The following is a 21,593-nucleotide window of genomic DNA, read 5'->3' on the forward strand; positions in this document are numbered from 1 at the left end:
CGTTCGACTTCATAATTTAAACTATGAAGATCGATCGGGAGCCGATATGAACCGCTCGTTTATGGGGTCCTCTTGAAGGAGTTCACCTGAATTAGCGTGTCGTAGCACAGAATGCGTCGATCCTTCGCGACACCCTTGGCAACAGTTGCCCTCTGTGCCTCTGAGGGGAGAAATCACTCCGGGGTCGGAGGAATGATCTTCGGTCGGTGATAGGATATTGATCGAGTGCCCTTCGGAAGGGGGTGTTTGTTTGGAGATAAAATGGACAAATGTGAACCACTTTCTTCTTTTAATCTCTTAATTTTTAATATTTTTTGTAGTGCTAGGGGATGGATAGTCACTTAATCCCAGAAGATTTCCTGAGGGATGTAGGTTTTGAGATGGGTTTTGAATAAGAGGAAGGGGGAAGACTGAAACAAAGCAAGTGGGAGTCAATTTCTGGTTACTCAGTTAAAATATCAAACAAACCAACCCAGATCTCACGGGTTGGCAGTGGTTTCTGCCGGGAAAACACAAAGCTTTAGCTAAGGGGAACCCTTTGGCCCTGTTCCTATTAACCCTGGAAATCTTTTCTGCCCAGCCAGGGAGAGCTAATCAAGGAAGCCAAATGGTCTTAGTGGAAAGAGCCCGGGCCTGGGAATCAGAGGACCTGGGTTCCAATCCCCGCTCTGCCACTTGCCCGCTGCCTGACCTTGGGCGAGTCGCTTCGCTTCTCTCAGTTGCCTCATTGGCAAAATAGGGATTCAGTACCTGTTCTCCCTCGTACTTAGCCTCATGTGGGACCTAATCGTCTCGTATTTATCCCAGAGCTCAGTTCAGTGCTTGGCATATTGGAAGTGCTTAAGGAGTAGCACAATTATTATTAACGAGCCCTGTTTCACTCCCTTTAGGAGAATCCTGTCAGAGCCTTAATGTCCATTCGGGTTTAATAATGTGACTATGTGTCAAGCACTGTTCTCAAGCGAGCCCAGTGGGGGGGGGGGTGCGGGGGGGGGGAGGCCATCCGCTTGAAATCTACAACAGGAATTCCAAGGGAAGAAGAAAGGCTTCTCTGCTGCATTCACAGCCATCTCAGGTCAACAAGAACTCATTGATGAAAGACATACACTGACACACCCCAAGAGGAGGAAGTAGATTTGTGAATCACAGTCCCCCATGGGGGCTTGTTGCTGTTGAGGACATGGTGAAGGCGGAATAACTTTTTGAACTTTGCCCTCACTTTGCTCATGGTTCCTAATGTTCATCGGGAACCGAACTTCTCAGAACTCCCCCAGGATATCTCCAACTTCCCCGGCTTCCCAGGAGAGACAGAAGATGGAGGTGACGGTCCATTCCGCATTGTTCACTTTTGCTCCTCTCTGCTTGTATTTCCCCCTGATAGAGGTTTTCCACTCCGGTGAATCTGGAGAAGGAAATAAATGTGTTTTACAAACTCTAATTTCACTCGGAGAACTCCCACATTCCTGCTGGAAACAACGGCGACAGTAAAAGCCGCACCCGCTTTTATTGTATTATCGGAGGGTGGGGAGTGGGAAGAGCATTTCCTTAGTATTTCATTTGAATTTTTTTCTTTTATGCTGTTTCAGGTTTTCCTTAATAACAGACCCAAATCCTTGGGTTCTAAATAAGATAGATAAAGAAAAACCTTACGACCCTGGACTCCAAGCTTTGTTTAACATTCTTTCCCCTGTTCTCTTCCCTTTCCAACCTTCCCAAATTGAATTGCTCTGGACTTTGCTGCCTGGGTTTTGAAGAATCGGGATTAAACAGCACAAGAGGTAGAGGAAGATTGGATGGGTTCTAGAATATCTAGAGCACTGCAGTAAAAAACAAACAAAACTATGAAAAATAAACCAGATTTCACCTCTGTTTGTCACAGCTCCCCCTACCCTCATGAGTAGTAGTCAAATGAATGAAATCAGCTTTATTTTCTTTAGACTTGGTTGGTATAAAATGATAATAATAATTGTGGTATTTGTTAAGTCCGTACAGTGTGCCAGGCACTGTACTAAATGCTTGAGGAAGATCCAAGCTAATCAGGTTGAACAAAGTTCCTGTCCCACATGAGGATCATGGTCAATCCCCATTTCTCAGATGAGGTAACTGAGGCACCGTGAAGTGACTTGTCCCAGGTCACGCAGCAGGTAAGCGGCAGAGCCAGATTTAGAACCCAGGTCCTTCTGACTCCCAGATCCATGCTACCTTTCTATTAAGCCATGCTGCTTCTCCCCGACTTCTCCAGTGTAATCTCCCTCACCCCTTCAGGAGCAGTTGCTGAGAGGCTACTTCCAAAGCTGGAATGGAGAGTCATGGATGTCAGGGCAGGCCTAAATGTAGGGAAGGGAACTAGAATCCAGCAATATCAGCCAATAAATGATATTTATTGAGCACTTTCTGTGCTCAGAGCACTTTACCAAGCACTTGGTACGTAGACAGAATGCCTGCCTGCGGGCAAGAGAAGCAACCGAACGTGGGGTTGAAGACCTAAATGCTTCTGGGGTATGGACTCTAGTACATGGATGATGATGCAGAAGGGGTGGTGGGAAATGGGCTGGGGAGATGAGAGATTAATCGGGGAAGACTTCCTGGAGGAGATGTCATTTTAGTAGCGTTTTGAAGATGGAGAGAATATTGGTTTGCCAGAGGGGAGAAGGGAGGGAGTTCCAGAGAGAAGGGAGGGTGTGGGCAAGAAGTTAATGACAAGAGAGATGAGAGTGAGAAGCTGCGAGTAGGTTGGCGTTAGAGGAATCAGAGGGGTAGGTCGGGTTGCAGATGGATCGTTTTGAGAAGCAAGGAGGGTTTTGAGAAGCAAGGAGTTGTGCTCAGATCGATGTTCTCGAAAAATGCTCATCAGAGTGAGCTATGGATGGGAGAGGCTAGAGGCAGGGAGGTCAGCGAGGACGTCGCTGGAGTAATCAAGGCAGAAATGTCAGCGTGGCATAGTGGCTAGAGCACGGGCCTGGAAGTCAGAAGGTCATGGGTTCTAATCCCGGCTCTGCCCCGTCTGCTGTGTGAGCTTGGGTAAGTCACTTCACTTCTCTGGGCCTCAGTTACCTCATCTGTAAGATGGGGATTGAGACCGAGCCCCACGAGGGACAGGGACTTGGTCCAACCCGATCTGCTTGAATCCACCCCAGCGCTTAGTACAGTGCCTGGCACATAGGCGCTTAACAAATACCATAATTATTATTATTATTATTAAATGTGACAGTGCAGTGGCAACAAAGCAGGTTTCTCAGTGACGTCGTTTCGTTTGGCAAGAAGACATTTTTCGAGAAGCGGCGTGGCCTAGTAGGAAGAATAGAGGTTGGGGAATCAGGAGACCTGGGTTCTAATCCCAGGTCCGCCACTAGCCCGGTGTGTGACCCTGGGCAAGTCACTTAACTTCTCTGAGCTCCCGTTTCCTCTTCTGTAAAAATGGGAATGAGATACCTGTTCTCCTTCTGCTTTAGATGGTGAGCCCTTGAGGGCCACGGTACTACGTCCCGTCTCCTTATGTTGTATCTGCCCCAGTGTCTCGGGTACAGTGTTTGGCACAGAGTAAGTGCTGCTCCACTCTTTATGATACTAAGCGCTTACTTTGTGCCAGACTCTGTACAAAGTGCTGGGGTAGATAGAAGGACACGGTCCGTGTCCTTTGTGGGGCTCACAGTCTTAATCCCCCTTGTGCACATGAGGTAACTGAAGCACAGAGAAGTACTTTGCCCAAGGTGACACAGCAGACAAGTGGCAGAGCCAGGATCAGAACCCAGGTCCTTCTGACTCCCATGTGTTCAACCCGATGAGTTTGTATTTACCCCAGCGCAAAGTACAGTGTTTGGCACATAGGAAGCGCTTTAAGAAATTCCATAAAAAAGGACTTAACGAGCACCACAGTTATTATTATGATTTTAGCATGTCGATGATAGAAAGTGGATCACTCCACGAGGCTTTCTTTGTATTTTGATTGGCTGATTTTCTACTACCTTGAGAGGCCTTCCCCAATTAAGCCCTCTTTTCCCCAACTCCCTCTCCCTTCTGCGCTGTCTGTGCACTTTGACCTGCTCCCTTTGGATATTCACCCCACACTCAGCCCCTTGGATATTCAGCCCCCACTCAGCCCCACAGCACTTGTGCCTATATCCGTAACTTACTCATTTATATTAATGTCTGTCCCCCCGTCTAGAGTGTAAGCTCACTGTGGGCAGTGAATGTATCTACCAAGTCTGTTTTATTGTTATATTGCCCTCTCCCAGGTGCTCAGTACAGGACTCTACACACAGTAAGTGCTCAATAAATACGATTGAATGAGTGAAAGAACACCACTGATTGATGGACGGATTGATTGATTGTGAGCAGGGAACGTTTCTACCCACTCTGTTGTACTCTTTCAAGTGTTTAGTAGTGTTCTGCACATGGTAAGTGCTCAGTAAATACTACTGACTGATTGATACTCCAGTCTCTTCTCTGGAGTTCCCCAAATCGGCTCCCCCTGAGGTTGTAAATATGCTCATTACTAAAATACACAGGACCAAAAAGAAAAGTCCTGCTAGCTGACAGGGGACGAGATTGCGTGACCTCTTCAATTCACTTCAGAAACCAAGGATGGCATAGCCCCAGCAGGTTTAGAACTCAGGTGTCCCGTTTCCAAGAGCAGCGTTCCCCTGGGCCAACAGCAGGGAACTAAGTCGCCAGAAGCAAGGACAGGAGAAACAAGAGAGGGTGATTTTGCCTTTCCTCTACCTTGTCAGTCCTCTTCCTCGGGGTCAGAAGCAGGATCAGGCTTGGGACCCTTGCCTTTCACGCTCTAGGCCACGCAGACTCTCCCTGCTTTCCTTGTCCTCTACCTGCAGATGATGATGATGATGAAGGCGTTTGTTAAGTGCATACTATGTGCAAAGCACGGTTTTAAGCACTGGGGAGGGTACATGGTGATCAGGTTGTTCCACTTGGGGCTCACAGTCTTAATGCCCATTTTACAGTTGAGGTCACTGAGGCACAGAGAAGTGAAGTGACTTGCCCAAGGTCACACAGCTGACAAGTGGCAGAGCCGGGATTTGAACACATGACTCCCTGAACTCCATGAACCCTCTGACTCCCCAGCCCGTGCTCTTTCCACTGAGCCACTCAGCCCAAGGGAGTAGATGCCAAGAGAGCTCCCCGAGCGGCATCCAGACCCTCGGATGTTAGTTTAACGAGTTACGGTGCCCAAAGATGGTGGGAAATTGAAGGATAATTCACTTGGGAAACGGGGTGGGAATGCAGAGGGGAGAGGACATGAAATGCCATCGAACCCTAGATTTTGATGCCGTGGAGGTGGGAAACTAAAGTATTGACCTGGTCCGGCCTCCCGTCCTGACCCATGCAGGCACGGACGCGTGCATTCCCTCTGTGCACTCTGCTCAGCTCATATACTTGTGAGGCATCGCCTGAGGGGAAAGGATCAGGACATGATGATCCCTGGCCTAGGAGTCACCGAGGCCTAGGTGCATCGCCTTGATTCTATTTAGTTGCCATTGTTTTTAACGAGATGTTCTTCCCCTCGACTCTATTTATTGCCATCGTTCATGTCTGTCCGTCTCCTCCGATTAGACCGTAAGCCCGTCAAACGGCAGGGACTGTCTCTATCTGTTGCCGACTTGTTCATTCCAAGCGCTTAGTCCAGTGCTCTGCACATAGTGAGCGCTCAATAAATACTATTGAATGAATGAATGCTCCCCTCCTGGTGATGACAGAAGGCGCAATTTCAATCGTATTTATTTATTGAGCACTTACTGCGGGCAAAGCACTGTACTGAGCACTCGGGAACGGACAACAGAACAATAAACAGGCACATCCCCTGCCAGACTGGCCCCAGAATAAAGTTGGCTGTCATACAACAGTTCTTGTTAGGTAACAGGTTTGGTTTTAAAGTACCCAGGGACCCGAATTCTCATTTCTATCCTGAGATTCTGGCTGAGGTTACTGTCCTCAGGTTGTGAGAAGCAGCACGGTGTAGTGGATAGAGCTCGGACCTGGGAGTGTCCACCACGCTCCGCCACGTGTTCCCTGCCCACAACGAGCTCACGGTCTAGAGGGGGACACAGACAGTAATATAAATCAATAAATTACGGATGGATGTCCATAAGTGGTGTGGGGCTGAGGGAAGGGTGAATAATGACAGCAAATCTAAGTGCAAGGAAAAGGGAGAAGATCTGGACCTGAGGTGGAAGAAAAGAGAAAAGAAAGAGGAGGAGGAGGAAGAGAGGAGGAGCAGGAGAAGAGGAGAGGAGGAAAAGGAGGAGGAGGGAGAGGAGGAAAAGAGAAGGAGAAGGAGGAGGAAGAGAAGAGAAGAAGAGCAGAAGAGGAGGAGAGAAGAGAAGGAGAAGAGAAGAGAGGAGGAGAAAAGGAGAGGAGGAGGAAAAGAGAAGGAAGAGAAGAGGAGAAGAGAAGGAGGAAGAAAAGGGGAAAGGAGGATAGGAGAGAAGAGAGAGAAGAGAATAGGAGAGGAGATGAGAAAGAGGAGGAGAAGAGGAGAAGAAAGGAGAAAAGGAGAGGAGAGAAGAGAAAGAGGAGAGGAGGACAAAAGGAGGAAGAGGAGAAAAGGAGGAGAAAAGGAGAGGAGGAGGGGAAAAGGAGAGGAGGAGGGGAAAAGGAGCAGAAGAGAAGAGGAGGAGAGGAGAGAAAAGCAACAGAGGAGGAGAAAGGGAGGAAGAGAAGAGGAGAAAAGGAGAGGAGGAGAGGAGAAGAAGAGGAGGAAGAGAAGAGGAGAAAAGGAGGAGGAGAGAAGAAGAGGGGGAGGAGGAGAAGAGGAGGAGGAGGAGGAGGAGGAGGAGGAGGAGGAGAAGGAGGGAGTGCCGTCGGTGAGTCCGGGGCTGGGCGCTGTCCGGGGGGCGGGGGCGGGGGCGGGACCGGAGGGCAGGCCCGGGGGCAGCAGGCGGAGCCGGGGGCGGCGAGGGGCAGCGGGAGGGTCGGGGAGGGCCGGGGATGGCCGGGGAGCCGGGCCCGGCGGAGGGCGGCGGGGAGGAGGAGAAAGAGGAGAAGGAGGAGGAGGAGGAGGAGGAGGAGGAGGAGGAGGAGGAGGGCGGCGGCGGGCAGCGGCAGCTGCGGGCGCTGCTGGAGGCGGCCTGGGCTTTGGGCGGCGGGGAGCGGGTGTTGCTGGTGGGCGAGCTGTGGGAGCGGGAGCCCAGCCGGGAGCTGCTCCGGGCCTTCGGCCGGGCCCTGTTCCCGGAGGGCCTCCCGGGGGCGGAGGCGGGGGCGGAGGCGGAGGGGGCCCCGGGGAGCCGTGTCCTGCGCTGCGGGCTGCTGCTGCTGCTGGTGCGGGCCTGGCGGCTGCGGAGGGCCGGGGCCCGCAGGGCGCTGAGACACCTGCTGCGGGACCTCCGAGCCCGCAGGCAAGGCGGCCCGGCCCTGGTCGGCGTGGCCCTGCTCCGCCCGGAGGCCCGCCCGGACGAGGAGGACGAGCAGGTGCGGCGGCTGGAGGCCGGGCTGCGCTCCGTCTTCGGCCGGATGACCGGAGGCCCCGTGCGGGTCGTCGCCTACTGCCCCGCCCGGCCCGCCTCCCTCCAGGACGTCCGTCGGGCCGCCTGCCTCGCCCTCACCTCCGCCCTGGGCCCCCGTCCGCCCGCAGGTAGCCCCCCAAACCCTGCCCTCTCCCTCCCCACCCTCTCCCTGCCCCTTGCCAGCCGGGTGACTGTGGGCCAGCCACTTCGCTTCTCTGGGCCTCAGCTCCCTCACCTGTCAAATGGGGATTGAGGCCGTGAGCCCCACGTGGGACCACCCGATCTCCCCCAGCGCTTACAACAGTGCTCTGCACCTAGTAAGCGCTCAGCAAATAGCAACGTTATCGTCATTACACCGGGCCGCCCAGCGTCTCCCTCCGCTGCCCCCTTTGCACTCTCCAAGCGCTCGGACCGGTGCTCGGCACGTAGTAAACGCTCAGCAAATGCTAGTGAATGGATGACACCGACCCCCCCCCCCCCAGGACCGGCCCGGAGGAGGTGAGGAGGAGGAGGAAAAGGGGTGAAGAGAAGGAGGAGGAGGCAAAGAGGAGGAGGTGACGAAGAGGAGAAGAGGTGAGGAAGAGGTGAAGAGGAGGAGGAAAAGAGGAGGTGAAGAAAGGAGGAGGAGAAGGAGGAAGAGAGAAGAGGAGAGATGAGAAAAAGAAGTGAAGAGGAGGAGGAAAAGAGGTGAAGAGGAGGAGGAAGAGAGATGAGAAGTGAGAAGAGGTGAAGAGGAGGAGAAGAGGTGGAGAGTAGGAGAAGAGGTGAAGAGGAGAAGAGGAGGTGAAGAGGTGGGGAGGAGAAGAGGAGGAGGAGGTGAAGAGGAGGAGGTGAAAAGGTGGAGAGGAGGAGGAGGAGGAGAAGAAGACGTGAAGAGAGGAGGAGGAGGAGAGATGAGAAAAAGGTGAAGAGCAGAGAAGAGGAGGAGGTGAAAAGGTGGAGAGGAGGAGGAGGAGGAGAAGAAGACGTGAAGAGAGGAAGAGAGAAGAGGTGGAGAGATGAGAAAAAGGTGAAGAGCAGAGAAGAGGAGGAGGGATGAGAAAAAGAGGTGAAGAGGAGGAGGCAAGCAGGAGAAGAGGTGAAGAGGAGAGGAGAAGAAGAGGTGAAGAGGAGGAGAAGAGAAGGAGGAGGAGGAGGCAGAGAAGGAGGAGGAAGAAAGAAGAGGAGGAAAGAAGAGAAGGAGAAGAGGGGAAGAGGAGGAGAAGAGGCACATCCAGCCCGGATCATGTCCCTCTCCCCCCTCCACGCTGGAACAATAATTATTATTGTTAATATGATAATGGTATTTCTAACCCAGCTCTGCAACCTGTCTGCTTTGTGACCCTGGGCAAGCCACTTCACTTTCTTGAGCCTCAGTTCCCTCATCTGTCAAATGGGGAGGAAAAGTGTGAGCCCCACGTGGGACAACCTGATTGCCTTGTATCCACCCCAGCGCTCAAAACAATGCCTGACACATAGTAAGCGCTTAACAAGTACCATCACTGCTGTTGTTATTCTCACTGAAGTCTGCGCTTTGCCCAGCAGACCAACAGACCTTCCATTGAGGCTAAGCAGGCAGGGTGGTCTCTCCATCATGTGGTCTATTCATTCAATCGTATTTTTTAAGCGCTTAGTGCGTGCAGAACACTGCACTGAGCCCTTGGAAAGTACAATTCAGCAATAGAGAGGGACAGTCCTTGCCCACAGTGGGCTTACAGTCTAGAAGGAGGGGAGACAAATGTCAAAATAAGTAAAGAGGCATCAATATAAATAGAATTCTAGATATGTACACAGCAAAACAAGTAAACAGGCAATAATATAAATAGAATTATAGATATGCACATATATAAAACAGGGCTGTGGGGCAGGGAAGTGGGTAGGAGGAGATGGAGGTGGAGGGGAGGAAGAGCTGAGGAAAAGAAGGGCTTAGTCTGGGAAGGCCTCCAGGAGGAGGTTCACCTTCAGTAGGGCTTTGAAGGGGGGAAGTGTGGTTGTTTGGCAGATTTGGGGAGGGAGGGTGTTCCGGGCCAGCGGTAGGACGCGGGCCAGGGGTGGACGGCAGGACAGGCGAGAACGATGAGAAGGTTAGCGGCACCAGAGGAGCGGACTGTGCCGGCTGGGATGGAGAAGGAGGGAAGTGAGGTGAGAGGACCTCGGACCAATGTGGCGCTTTGTGTTTTAGATGAGCGGATGCGGGAGAGGCCGGGACTCTCCGACCTCTTTAGCTGCCTTCCTTGGGGCCCCCGGACCAGGAGGAAGGGCCGGGTCACGACCACCAGCAACCGGCAGACCGAAGGTGAGTGCCGCTTTCTGCCTCAGCGTGGGCTCGAGGGCTGCAGGAGAGGTTCCACCTACTCTACTATTTCCCTTATCCGTCATCCATTTCCATATCTACCTCCCCCTCTAGACTGGAAGCTCCTCGAGGGCAGGGATCTCGTCTACCAATTCTACTGTATCGTACTCCCCCAAGCGCTCGGTACGGTGCCCTGCACACGATAAGCGCTCAGTAAAAACCATCGATCGATTGATTCTACCTCCCGCTTCAGCTAAGGGCTGGTTGGCTTTGGGGTTTTTCCTCTCTTTTCCTTCTAGAACGTAACCTCGTTGCGGGCGGGGAACGTGTCTACCAACTCTACTGTATTGTGCTTTCCCAGGCGTTGAGTACAGTGCTCTGCATTCAGTAAGCGCTTAATAAGCCCTTTGGATTGATTGATTGATAGAGGCTGCCTCCTATCAGCATGGTAGTAGTTTGGGTGTAAAGGAAAGGGAGGAGTTTAGCTATGATGTGAAGGTAAAACTGACAGGACTTAGTGACCGGTTGAATATGTGGGTTCATTCATTCATTCAATAGTATTTATTGATCGCTTACTATGTGCAGAGCACCGTGCTAAGCGCTTGGAATGTACAAATCGGTAAGAGATAGAGACAGTTCCTGCCCTTTGACGGGCTTACAGTCTAATCGGGGCAGTCGGACAGACAAGAACGATGGCAGTAAATAGAGTCGAGGGGAAGAACATCTCATTAAAGCAATAGCAAATAAATGGAATCAGGGTGATGTACATCTCATTAACAAAATAAATAGGGTAAGGAAGATATATACAGTTGAGTGGACGAGTACAGTGCTGAGGGGATGGGACGGGAGAGGGGGAGGAGCAGAGGGAAAGGGGAGAGAAGAGGGTTTAGCTGCGGAGAGGTGAAGTGGGGGGGAGGGTAGAGGGAGCAGAGGGAAAAGCGGGGAGCTCAGTCTGGGAAGGCCTCTTGGAGGAGGTGAGCTTTAAGTAGGGATTTGAAGAGGGGAAGAGAATTAGATTGTCGGAGGTGAGGAGGGAGGGCATTCCGGGACCGCGGGAGGACGTGGCCCAGGGAGTGGGTTGAATGAGTAGGGGATCAGGAGAATAACGATTTATGTGCCTCCCCTTGCTTTGACATTCTTTGAGCCCTTGCCTGTAAGGTGCTGGGAAAAAGGTGTTAGGATAATAATTCGGATCTGTTCCTTGACCCACAGTGAGGATGCGGAGAGTAAGGCGGGGAGGGGAGGGCGTGAGAAGCAGCACGGCCTAGCGGATGGAGCCCGGGAGTCAGAAGGTCGTGGGTTCTAGTCCCGGCTCCGCCACTTGTCTGCTCTGTGACCTTGGGCGAGTCACTTAACTTTTCTGGGCCTCAGTTCCCTCATCTGTAAGATGGGGATTAAGACCGTGAGCCCTTTGTGGGACAGGGACCGTGTCCAACCTGATTATCTTGTATAGATCCCGGAGCTTAGGACAGTGACTGGCTCATAGTAAGCGCCTTACAAATACCGTGATTATTATTGTTATTCCTTCTTCAGATGCATTGAGTTGTTTCTGAGCCACAGCGACTCCACGGACACACGTTCTTCAGAACGTCCCTTCTTCTGAAGTTGTTCTGGTACGTGTGTCCATAGAGTTTTCTTGGTAAAGATACGGAAGTGGTTTCCCAGGAAGTGGTTTCCCATTGCCATCTTCCGCGCGGTAAAAACTTGAATCTCTGCCGTTGTCCTTGACCGAGCACTTAGTACAGTGATCTGCACACAGTAAGCACTCAATAAATACGATTGAAAGAATCAACATTTTGATGACTTGATCATCCGGCTTTGACTCCTTCCTATGCCGCAGCTGCCCAGCGCAGGTGAATCGACTTTTGTCTGAAGCTTCAGTGTAGATCTTTCCTTTATGGGTAGCCCTATGTGGCATAACTCTGAGCTTCGTCAGCAAACGCAAACTCCCCTGCCTTGATAAAGCTTTGGTTCATAGGAGAGATCATTATTATTCTTACTGTCTTGTCTCATGCTGTCGACACCACGGACACATCTCTCCCAGAACGCCCCGCTCTCCATCTGCCATCGTTCTGGTAGTGGATCCAGAGAGTTTTCTCGGTAAAAATCCGGAAGCGGTTGACCATTGCCGCCTTCCACGCAGTAAACCTGAGTCTCTGCCCTCGACTCTCCCCCGTGCCGCTATTGCCCAGCACGGGTGAGTTTTGACTCGTAGCAGTTTGCCTGCCACTCGCTAGCCACTGCCCAAGCTAGAAACGGAATGGACAGGCCTCTGCTTGACTCTGCCTCCCGTAGTTGAGACTGGTAGAGGACTGGAAACTGTCCAGGTGCCACCCTGAGAGGGTATTAGAGAAGGAACGTGGCTCAGTGGAAAGAGCCTGGGCCTGGGAGTCAGAGGTCATGGGTTCTAATTCCGGCCCCACCACTCGTCAGCGGTGTGACTTTGGGCAAGTCACTTCACTTCTCTGTTCCTCAGTTACCTCATCTATAAAATGGGGCTTAAGACTGTGAGCCCCACGTGGGACAACCTGATCACCTTGTATCCCCCCAGCGCTTAGAACAGTGCTTCACACATAGTAAGCGATTAACAAATGCCATCGTTAACAAATGCCGTCATTATTAGGGGAGGATAAATCCAGTCCTTTAAAAAGAATAAAAAGGAATAGAAAAAGAATAACAGGATATTATTCTTTATCCTGGAAAAAGGATAAAGGGAGGTTCCACCTACTCTACTATTTCCCTTATCCATCATAAATATTTAATATTTTTATTTTATATCCGTTATTCTTTAGCGTGGAAAAAGAATAACAGGATAAAGTAAGTAAAAATGGCCATTTAACAAGGACAGGAACAGAGGAGAGGTAGAGTACATTCCCCATTAGTGGTGCTCTGAGTGAGTACTGAAGACAACTCGATGTAAGTTACTGCTGAGAGGGGAAAACTCCTCAGTCCCCCCACCATTCCAGACTATAGTGTGGGATCCACACTCTCGTCCCCTCTCGGGGTCACATCTGGAGAGTTTCCAGTCCTCTACCAGTCACTACGGGAGGGAGAGTCAGGCAGAGGCCTGTCCGTTCCGTTCCTAGCTTGGCCGGTGGCTAGCGAGTGACGGGCAGTCAGCTACGAGTCAAAACTCCCCTGTGGTGGGCAGCAGCGGTATGGGAGAGAGTTGAAGGCGGAGACTCAAGTTGGTTGTGTGGAAGAAGGCAATGGTAAACCACTTCTGGATTTTTACTGAGAAAACTCTATGGATCCACTACTAGAATGATTGCAGATGGAGAGCGAAGGCGTTCTGGGAGAGCTGTGTCCGTGGCGTCGCTGTGGGTCGGAGACGACTTGACTGCGTAAGACAAGATCACACTTTCTCTGTCCGCTCTCAGTTCTAGCTGGGAGGAGGTTCTTTCCCTCGCCCAGCCCCACAGCACTTATGATGGTGTTGGTTAAGCGCTCACTGTGTGCCAGGCACTGTACTTAGCAATGGGGAGGACACAAGCAAATCAAGTTGGACACAGTCCCCGTCCCCTGTGCGGCTGACAGTCTCGATCCCCATTTTACAGATGAGGTAACTGAGGCCCTGAGAAGTGAAGTGACTTGCCCAAGATCACCCAGCAAAGTGGTGGAGCCAGGATTAGAACACATGACCTTCTGACTCCCAGGCCTGTGCTCGATCCACTATGCCGTGCACAACACTTAATACTAATGCTAATAGTAACAGTAATAATAATGATAATAATTATGGTTTTATTTGTTAAGTGCTTACTATATGCCAGGCACTCTTCTAAGCTCTGGGGTGGATACAAATCGGGTTGGACACAGTCCCTGTCCCACATGGGGTTCACAGTCTCAATCCCCATTTCTCAGATGAGGTAACTGAGGCACAGAGAAGTGAAGTGATTTGCCCAAGGCCACACAGCAGACAAGTGGCCGAGTCGGAATCAGAACCCATGACCTTCCGACTGCCGGGCCCGAGCTCTATCCATTATGAATGAATGAATTAGACCATGCTGCTTCCCATGTGTACAGTTATGTACCTGTCTGTAATTTATTTATTTGTACTGTTGTCTGTCTTCCCCCCTCTAGGCTGTGAGCTCATTGTGGGCAGGAAATGTCACTGTTTATTGTGGAAGTGTACTCTCCCAAGCACTTAGTACAGTGCTCTGCACACAGTAAGCGCTCAATAAATACGATTGAATGAATGAAGGTAGAGGGAAGCAGCGAGGTCTAGTGAATAGGATACCGACCTGGGAGTCAGAGGGCCTGGGTTCTAATCCTAGCTCTGCCTTTTGCCTGCTGTGTGATCTTGGGTCAGGGGCTTAATTTCTCAGTTGCCTCATCTGACCGGTGGGGATTCAATCCCTTTTCTCCCTCTTACTCGGAGCCCCACGGGGGACAGGGACTGTCTAATCCGATTGCAGCGATTGCCTCCTATCTGCCTCAGAGCTTGGAAAAGAGGTTGGCACGCAGAAACAGCCTAACAATGGACAGGGACCTGCCTTTCCTCCACTCTCTGCCCCTGAGCTCTCTGAGCCGCCTGGGCTTTCCTGCTCCCCATCCCGCGCTCCCATCCTGTGCTCCCCCGTCTTAAACTCCTCATCCCGCGCTCCCCATCCCGTGCTCCCCATTCTGCACCCTGTCGCCCCCATCCAGCTCTTTAGGATTCTTTCCCTGACGTCCCCTCCCTCTCCCCCACTCAGCTCTTTCTCTCCACCCAGGCCGTGTTTTCTTTCCTCACCTACACTTCCTGCTTTCCCATCTTCTGTTCCTCTAAGAACTTGGTTCCCCAACTGAATCAGAGGCAGGGCAGGTTATCATCCTCCTATTTCCCTAATTTGAGATTAGGGAGCATAGGGGTGAGTGTGTGTGTGGGGGGGTGGAGGGTGCGCCTGGAACTCTCTGTATAATAATAATTATGGTATTGTTTTAAGCGCTGACTATGTGTGTGTTTTGTCTGTGTATGTATGTGTCTGTGTCTCTGTGTATGTGTGTGATTGTGTGTCTCTATATGTATAATAATTATGGTATTTGTTAAGCACTTGCTAGGTGTGTGTCTTGTCTGTGTGTGTGTATGTCTCTATATATGTCTCTATAATTATGGTATCTGTTAAGCACTTACTATGTGTGTGTCTTGTCTGTGTGTGCATGTCTATGTATCATAAATATGGCATTTATTAAACACTGTGGGTGTGTCTTGTCTGTGTATGTCTGCATCTGTATGTGTGTGTGTGTCTGTGTGTCCCTGTGTGAGTTTAATAATGATTTGGAGAAGCAGCGTGGCTTAATGGAAAGAGTCTGCGCTTGGGAGTCAGAGGTCGTGGGTTCTAATGCTGGCTCTGCCACTTAGCTGTGTGACTTTGGGCAAGTCACTTAACTTCTCTGTGCCCCAGTTACCTCATCTGGAAAATGGGGATGAAGACTGTGAGCCCCACATGGGACAACCTGATTACCTTGTATCTACACAGCGCTTAGAATAGTGCTCGGCACATAGTAAGCACTTAAAAAATACCATCATTATTATTTGTTAAACATTATATGTGTGTCTTGTCTGTGTGTATATGTCTGTGTATGTGTGTGTCTGTGTGTCTCTGTATTTGTATGATAATTATGGTATTTGTTAAACACTATGTGTGTCTTATCTCCATGTGAATGTTTGTGGATGTCTCTGTGTATGTGAAATAATTATCTCCCCCCCCCCCCTTCTAGACTGGAAGCCCGGTGTGGGCAGGGATTGTCTCTATTGCAGAATTGTACTTTCCAAGCACTTAGTACAGTGCTCTGCACACAGTAAGTGCTCAGTAAATACGATTGAATGAATGAACGAATTATGGTATTCGTTAAGCACTTACTATGTGTGCGGGTCTTCTCTGTTTTTTTGTGTGTGTACGTCTCTGTATGCACGTATGTGTCTGTGTGTCTCTGTGTATGTATAAAAATAATTATGTTATTTGTTAAGCAGTTACTATTTGCGTCTCTTGTTTCTGTGTTTGTGTGTATGTCTGTCTCTGTGCATGTATTCATTCGTTCAGTGGTATTTATTGAGCGCTTACTGTGTGCAGAGCACTGTACTAAACACTTGGAATGTACAATTCGGCAAGAGATAGAGACAATCCCTGCCCAATGACGGACTCACAGTCTAAAAGGGGGAGACAGAGTATGCGTGAGCCTGTGTGTGTACAATAATTACAGTATTTGTCAAGCTCTTACTCTTTGTGTGTCTTACGTATGTTGGTCTGGTATTATAGGAACTCATTCATGCAAGAATTTTGGTCATTTTGGCGACCAAAGATAATTTGGGAACTACTTTTGTCTGTGGACTGATAAAGCGGTAGATGCCCTTTCTGATGCACTGATTAATATTAACCACCCAGATTGAGAATCACCCTTTAGTGACTCATCTGGGCCTGGACTGTTTCCCTGTAAGCTTTGAAGTAGGTGGAAAGTACGGTAATAATAATGTTGGTATTTGTTAAGCGCTTACTGTATGCAGAGCACTGTTCTAAGCGTTGGGGTATGCAGGGTAATTAGGTTGTCCCACATGAGGCTCCCAGTCTTCATCCCCATTTTACAGATGAGAGAACTGAGGCTCAGAGAAGTGAAGTGACTCGCCCACAGTCACACAGCTGCCAAGTGGCAGAGCCGGGACAGGGGAGTGGCTTCGATTCTTTCTTCTTTCCCCATGCATGGATACGCCATGGCGTAGTGGATAGAGCCCGGGCTTGGGAATCAGAAGGTCATGGGTTCTAATTCCGGCTCTGCTACTTGCCTGCAAATCGGGCAAGTTACTTCACCTCTCTGTGCCTCAATTCCCCTCTCTGTAAAATGGGGATTGAGACTGTGAGCCCCGCGTGGGACAGGGACCGTGTCCAACCCAATTTGCATGTATTCACCCCAGCGTGCCTCGCACAGAGTAAGTGCTTAACAAATACTATGGTTATTATTATTATTATTACGTGGGAGTAAGGAGAGGGGTTTTCTCCCCAGCTTCTCAAGGAACTTGCTTTGAACCGCTTATTTAATGTCTTTTACTTGGTGCCCTGAAGCTAAAGGAGAGAGTCAGCCCTCCTTTCCACTCACCCGGCCTGCACCTTCTTCCTTGCGGTGCTGAAAGAAGGGTGAGCAAGGAGCCTTTTCCCCCTTGCTCACAAGGGTGCAGAGATTTCTTGGTAACTCGATCTCACAGCCAGAAAACAAGGGCACACTCTCTAGTAGGGCACTGAGTTCTCCCTCATTCTAGGAAGCTAGAGAATAATGGCAATTGTGGGATTTGTTAATTGCCCAAGGAAGCACTGGGGTAGATACAAGATAATCCGGTGAGATACAGTCCCTGTCCTTCATGGGGCTCTCAGTCTAAGTAGGCAGGAGAACAGAGCTTCGATCCCCATTTTACAGATGAAGAAACTGAGGCACAGAAAAGTGACATGCCCATGGCCTTGTAGCATGCCAGTACTAAAGGCGGAACTAGAACCCAGGTCTTCTGGCTCCCAGGCCCATGCTCTTTCAAGGTTGGTGCTCGCTCAGTAAGTGAGGGGGTGAACTTGGGGTGAGCATCCCCAAGTACCTTCATTGACCCCTCCCCAATCAATCAGTCGATGGTATTTAACAACAACAATAACATTTATGGTATTTGTTAAGCACTTACTAGTGCCAGGCACTATTCTAAGCACTGGGGTAGATTCAAGGTAATTGGGTTGAACTCAGTCCCTATCCCCATTTTACAGATGAGGAAACTGAGGGTTTTCAGTTAACTGAGAGCAGTTAAATGACTTGCCTAAGGTCACCCAGCGGACAAATGGCAGAGCCAGAATTAGAACCCGGAATTCGAATGGGAAGCAGCGCGGCTCAGTGGAAAGAGCCTGGGCTTCGGAGTCAGAGGTCATGGGTTTGACTCCCGGCTCTGCCACTTGTCAGCTGTGTGACTGTGGGCAAGTCACTTCACTTCTCTGGGCCTCAGTTCCCTCATCTGTAAAATGGGGATTAACTATGAGCCTCACGTGGGACGAGCTGATTCCCCTGTATCTCCCCCAGCGCTTAGAACAGTGCTCTGCACATAGTAAGCGCTTAACAAATACCAACATTATTATTATTATTATTATCATATTTATCAAGCGCTTACTATGTGCAGAGCACTGCACTAAGCATTTGGGAGAATACAGCGAAGTAGAATAGTTAGACATTCCCTGCCCACGAGCAGCTTCCAGTCTAGAGGGGTAGACAGACATTAAGAGAAATAAAGAAATTACAGATTTGGATATAAGTGTTGTGGGGCTGAGGGAGGAGTAAATAAAAGGGAGCGGATCCAAGAGCACATAATTCGAAAAAACGAGGACGGAGGACAAGTAGGTAGCTGTAGATGATAATAATGATAATAATAGTATTTGTAAAGCGCTTATTATATGTCAAGCACTGGTCTAAGCGCTGGGGTAGATACAAGCTAAACAGGTTGGACACAGTCCCTTTCTCACATGGGGCTCATGGTCTATTTTATAGCTGAGGTAACAGGCCAGAGAAGTGAAGTGACTTGTCTGAGGTCACCCAGCAGACAAGGGACAGAGCGGGATGAGAACCCAGGTCCTTCTGATTCCCAGGCCTGGGATCTGCCAGTGTGGCTCAGTAGAAAAAGCACAGGCTTGGGAGTCCGAGGTCATGGGTTCCGATCCCGGCTCCGCCGCTTGTCAGCTGGGTGACTTGGGGCAAGTCACTTCACTTCTCTGTGTCTCGGTGATCTCATCCGGAAAATGGGGATTAAGACTGTGAGCCCCACTTGGAACAAGCTGATCACCTTGTATCACCCCCCCCCCCCCCCCGTGCTCTACTCACTAGGCCTTGACTAATTCTCTAATGTATTAGAATTCTCTAATTCCCTAAAAGGTTGACCCCTGTGCTGTGTTCCTCTGTCAGTTTCTCGACGGTCTCCTCTCCACGGATTTTCCACGGCTTCTCTGCCTTCTTTGTTTCAGACGGCCTTCCCGACCCCGAGGAGGAGCTGGCGCTGACCGCTGTGTCTCCCAACGGAGACTGCCAAGATGGCAGCAGAGGGAGCAGAGCATAGGAGCCGTACAGGGACGCGGCGGCCCAAACCCGGCCCGCCTTCCGACGGCTGGGGGCTCCGCGACGGGAGCGGGACAGCGGGCGTCGTCCGAGCCCGGCCCGGGCTCCCTGATTGGCCAAACCTTTTCCCTTCGCCGTGCCTCGGTTTCCCCATCTGTAAAACGGAGCCTCGCGGGGCTGTCGTGAGGATGACCGCAACCTTGTTGGACAGGACAAACAGTTGGGTTGGGAAATCGGGGTTCTCCTTCCAGCCCCGACTCGCTGTGGGATCCTTGCTAGACGTTTTAACCCGCTGTGCCTCAGCTTTCCCATTTGTAAAATGGGGAGAAGATTAACCTACCTCCCAAGGTCATTATCGTCATTATCAGTAAGAATAATAGGGTAGCTGACCTGAGGGGCTGTAGAGCTACCCAATTACTAATAAAGCCTAGGAGCTTATTTAGGCACCTAGAAGTGCGGACACTTTGGGGACACACACGTACACACAAACACACACCTCTTGCTTCTCCCTCGGAGAAAAGAGGACAAAGCCATCCCCAGCTCCAGCTTCTCCCAACACTTCCTCCAGAGCAAGGAGGATCGAGCCAGGACAAGAAAGCAGCGTGGCCTAGTGGATATAGCCCGGGCCTGGGAGTCAGAAGGACCTGGCTTCTCATCCCGGCTCCGCCACCTGTCTGCTGGGTGACCCTGGACAAATCGCTTCACTTCTCTGGGCCCCAGTTACCTCATCTACAAAATGGGGAGAAGAGTGTGAGCCCCATGTGGGACAGGGACCGTGTCCAAGCTGATTTGTATTTACCCCAGCGCTTAGAACACTACTTGGCACATAGTAAGCGCTTAAGAAGTACCGTAATTATTATTAAAGTAGAGAAGGGTGGGGGACTGAGAGGCCCCGTGGGACTTGGGAATGTCCGGGGAGCCGCAAAAGAAGGAAGACGTCATTTTCTAGTGTTGATGTTTACCCTGCATAATGAGCCATTTGAGAATGCAGCTGCCCCGAGCAGCTCTCGAGCCCAAGAGACAAAATAAAGGGGCCGGGGTTGGGTGGGGAGGGACGCTTCACTAGATCTACGGAGTTCAGATCAAACATTTCTGCACAGACCCACACACCCAGCACAGCTACAACCTGGGACCAACCGCACGGAAGTATCATTGAACGGGAAATAAAGATGGTTCTAAAGGTGTAGGATGTTAAGGACATCGTGTTTCCAGCTCCGAGGACTGTTTTCCGGATGGCTCTGGGGGAGAAAAAAGGCAGTTGAGCTTATTTGTTCATCTCTAGAGGGAAAAAAAGGTGTCGGATGGGGAGGTGAGTTGGGGTGGGGGTGGTCACTGTCTTCTCCAGATATCTCTTTGGGTCTCCCGGGACCACCAAGGAACACGGACTCATCCCTGGAAAGAGGTAGTGATTCCTAACTGATTCCTGGTAGGCATGGCGGGGAACCCAAACTCAACTTGTTCCACCACCTCCACCGACTTTGGTGAGCTTCATTTTCCCGGGCCTCAGTTTCTCCAACCGAATCGTGTCGCTGTTGGCTCTCGGGTGTATGAAGCACTTTGCACTCCCAGGGGCAAAGGTGCTATGGAAATTCAAAGAGCCATTGTTGATGTGCCATGTGACCTTGCGCAAGTCATTTCCACCTCGATTTCTCCCTCTCTAAAATGGGGAGGGTCATCCCACTTCAGCTCTGCTCATAAAGTTATGATGAGGATCAATGGGATACCTAGGAAGCAATGTATCGACAGGACAAAATGCTCTTATTTGGTTTGAAGACCAAATTGGTTTTCTTTTTGCCTTTACAGTGGTGGAAAGAATGAAAGTGGTTGTGAAGAATGAATTTTGGATGCAGTTTATGTGGTTACTGTTCTTTTTCTGCAGTGATGTCTGTCTTGAAATCATCCGTTCACCCTATCTCTATTTTTTAACTTCATTAAGAAAATTGCCTTAGGACAGCTAATGTTTGGTCTTTCTTTATGGTACCTTAAATACTTGCCCTAAAGAGAGGGAATTAAAAAGTGCCAAACTTCTCCAAGCCACTTCAGATATTTGACTTCTACTTACCAACGCATCCTGCCAATCTATCTCAGATGATAGAGATCCGGGAACAGTCAGAAAGGAATCACTGCTGCCCTTTCCATGCGCTTAGTACAGTGCTCTGCACACAGGAAGCGCTCAATAAATACGACTGCTGGGTGTGTGGGTCTGTGCAGAAATGTTTGTTCTGAACTCAGAATGTACAATTCGGCAACAGAGGGAATCAATCCCTGCCCACCGGCGGGCTCACAGTCCAAAAGAATGATTATTTGATCGGAATGTGCTTCTGTAGGAAACTGTAGAACTTCTTTTTCTGAGCTTAGCACGTAGTAAGCGCTTAACAAATACCATAATATTATTTTTATGGATTTTTTAAAAATGAGAGGCAACTTTGTTCGGGAAGGCAGCTGGATGAACTAATAATAATGTTGGTATTTGTTAAGCGCTTACTATTTGCAGAGCACTATTCTAAGCGCTGGGGGAGATACAGGGTCATCAGGTTGTCCCACGTGAGGCTCACAGTCTTCATCCCCATTTTACAGATGAGGGAACTGAGGCACAGAGAATAAATAAAAATAAATTGTGGTATTTGTTAAGTGCTTACTATGTGCGAAGCACTGTTCTAAGCGCTGGGGGATACAAGGTGATGAGGTTGTCCCATGTGGGGCTCCCAGTTTTAATCCCCATTTAACAGATGAGGGAACTGAGGCACAGAGAAGTGAAGTGATGCCCACAGTCACCCAGCTGACAAGTGGCAGAGCTGGGATTCAAACTCATGGGT

General features: G+C 50.1%; 1 protein-coding gene across 1 annotated transcript; it reads left to right on the forward strand.

The window, feature by feature from the left end:
- Positions 1 to 7,032: 7,032 nt before the first annotated feature.
- On the forward strand, positions 7,033 to 19,227 carry C1H2orf72 (chromosome 1 C2orf72 homolog; the record flags this gene model as incomplete). The annotated part of the gene is made up of 3 exons (XM_029062673.2): positions 7,033 to 7,588; positions 9,622 to 9,735; positions 18,687 to 19,227. Coding segments are annotated over 3 exons (762 nt in total), but the record flags the coding sequence as incomplete, so codon positions are not given.
- Between the last annotated feature and the right edge of the window lie 2,366 nt (positions 19,228 to 21,593).

Source organism: Ornithorhynchus anatinus, chromosome 1 (assembly GCF_004115215.2).
Source record: "Ornithorhynchus anatinus isolate Pmale09 chromosome 1, mOrnAna1.pri.v4, whole genome shotgun sequence".
Classification (NCBI taxonomy): domain Eukaryota; kingdom Metazoa; phylum Chordata; class Mammalia; order Monotremata; family Ornithorhynchidae; genus Ornithorhynchus; species Ornithorhynchus anatinus.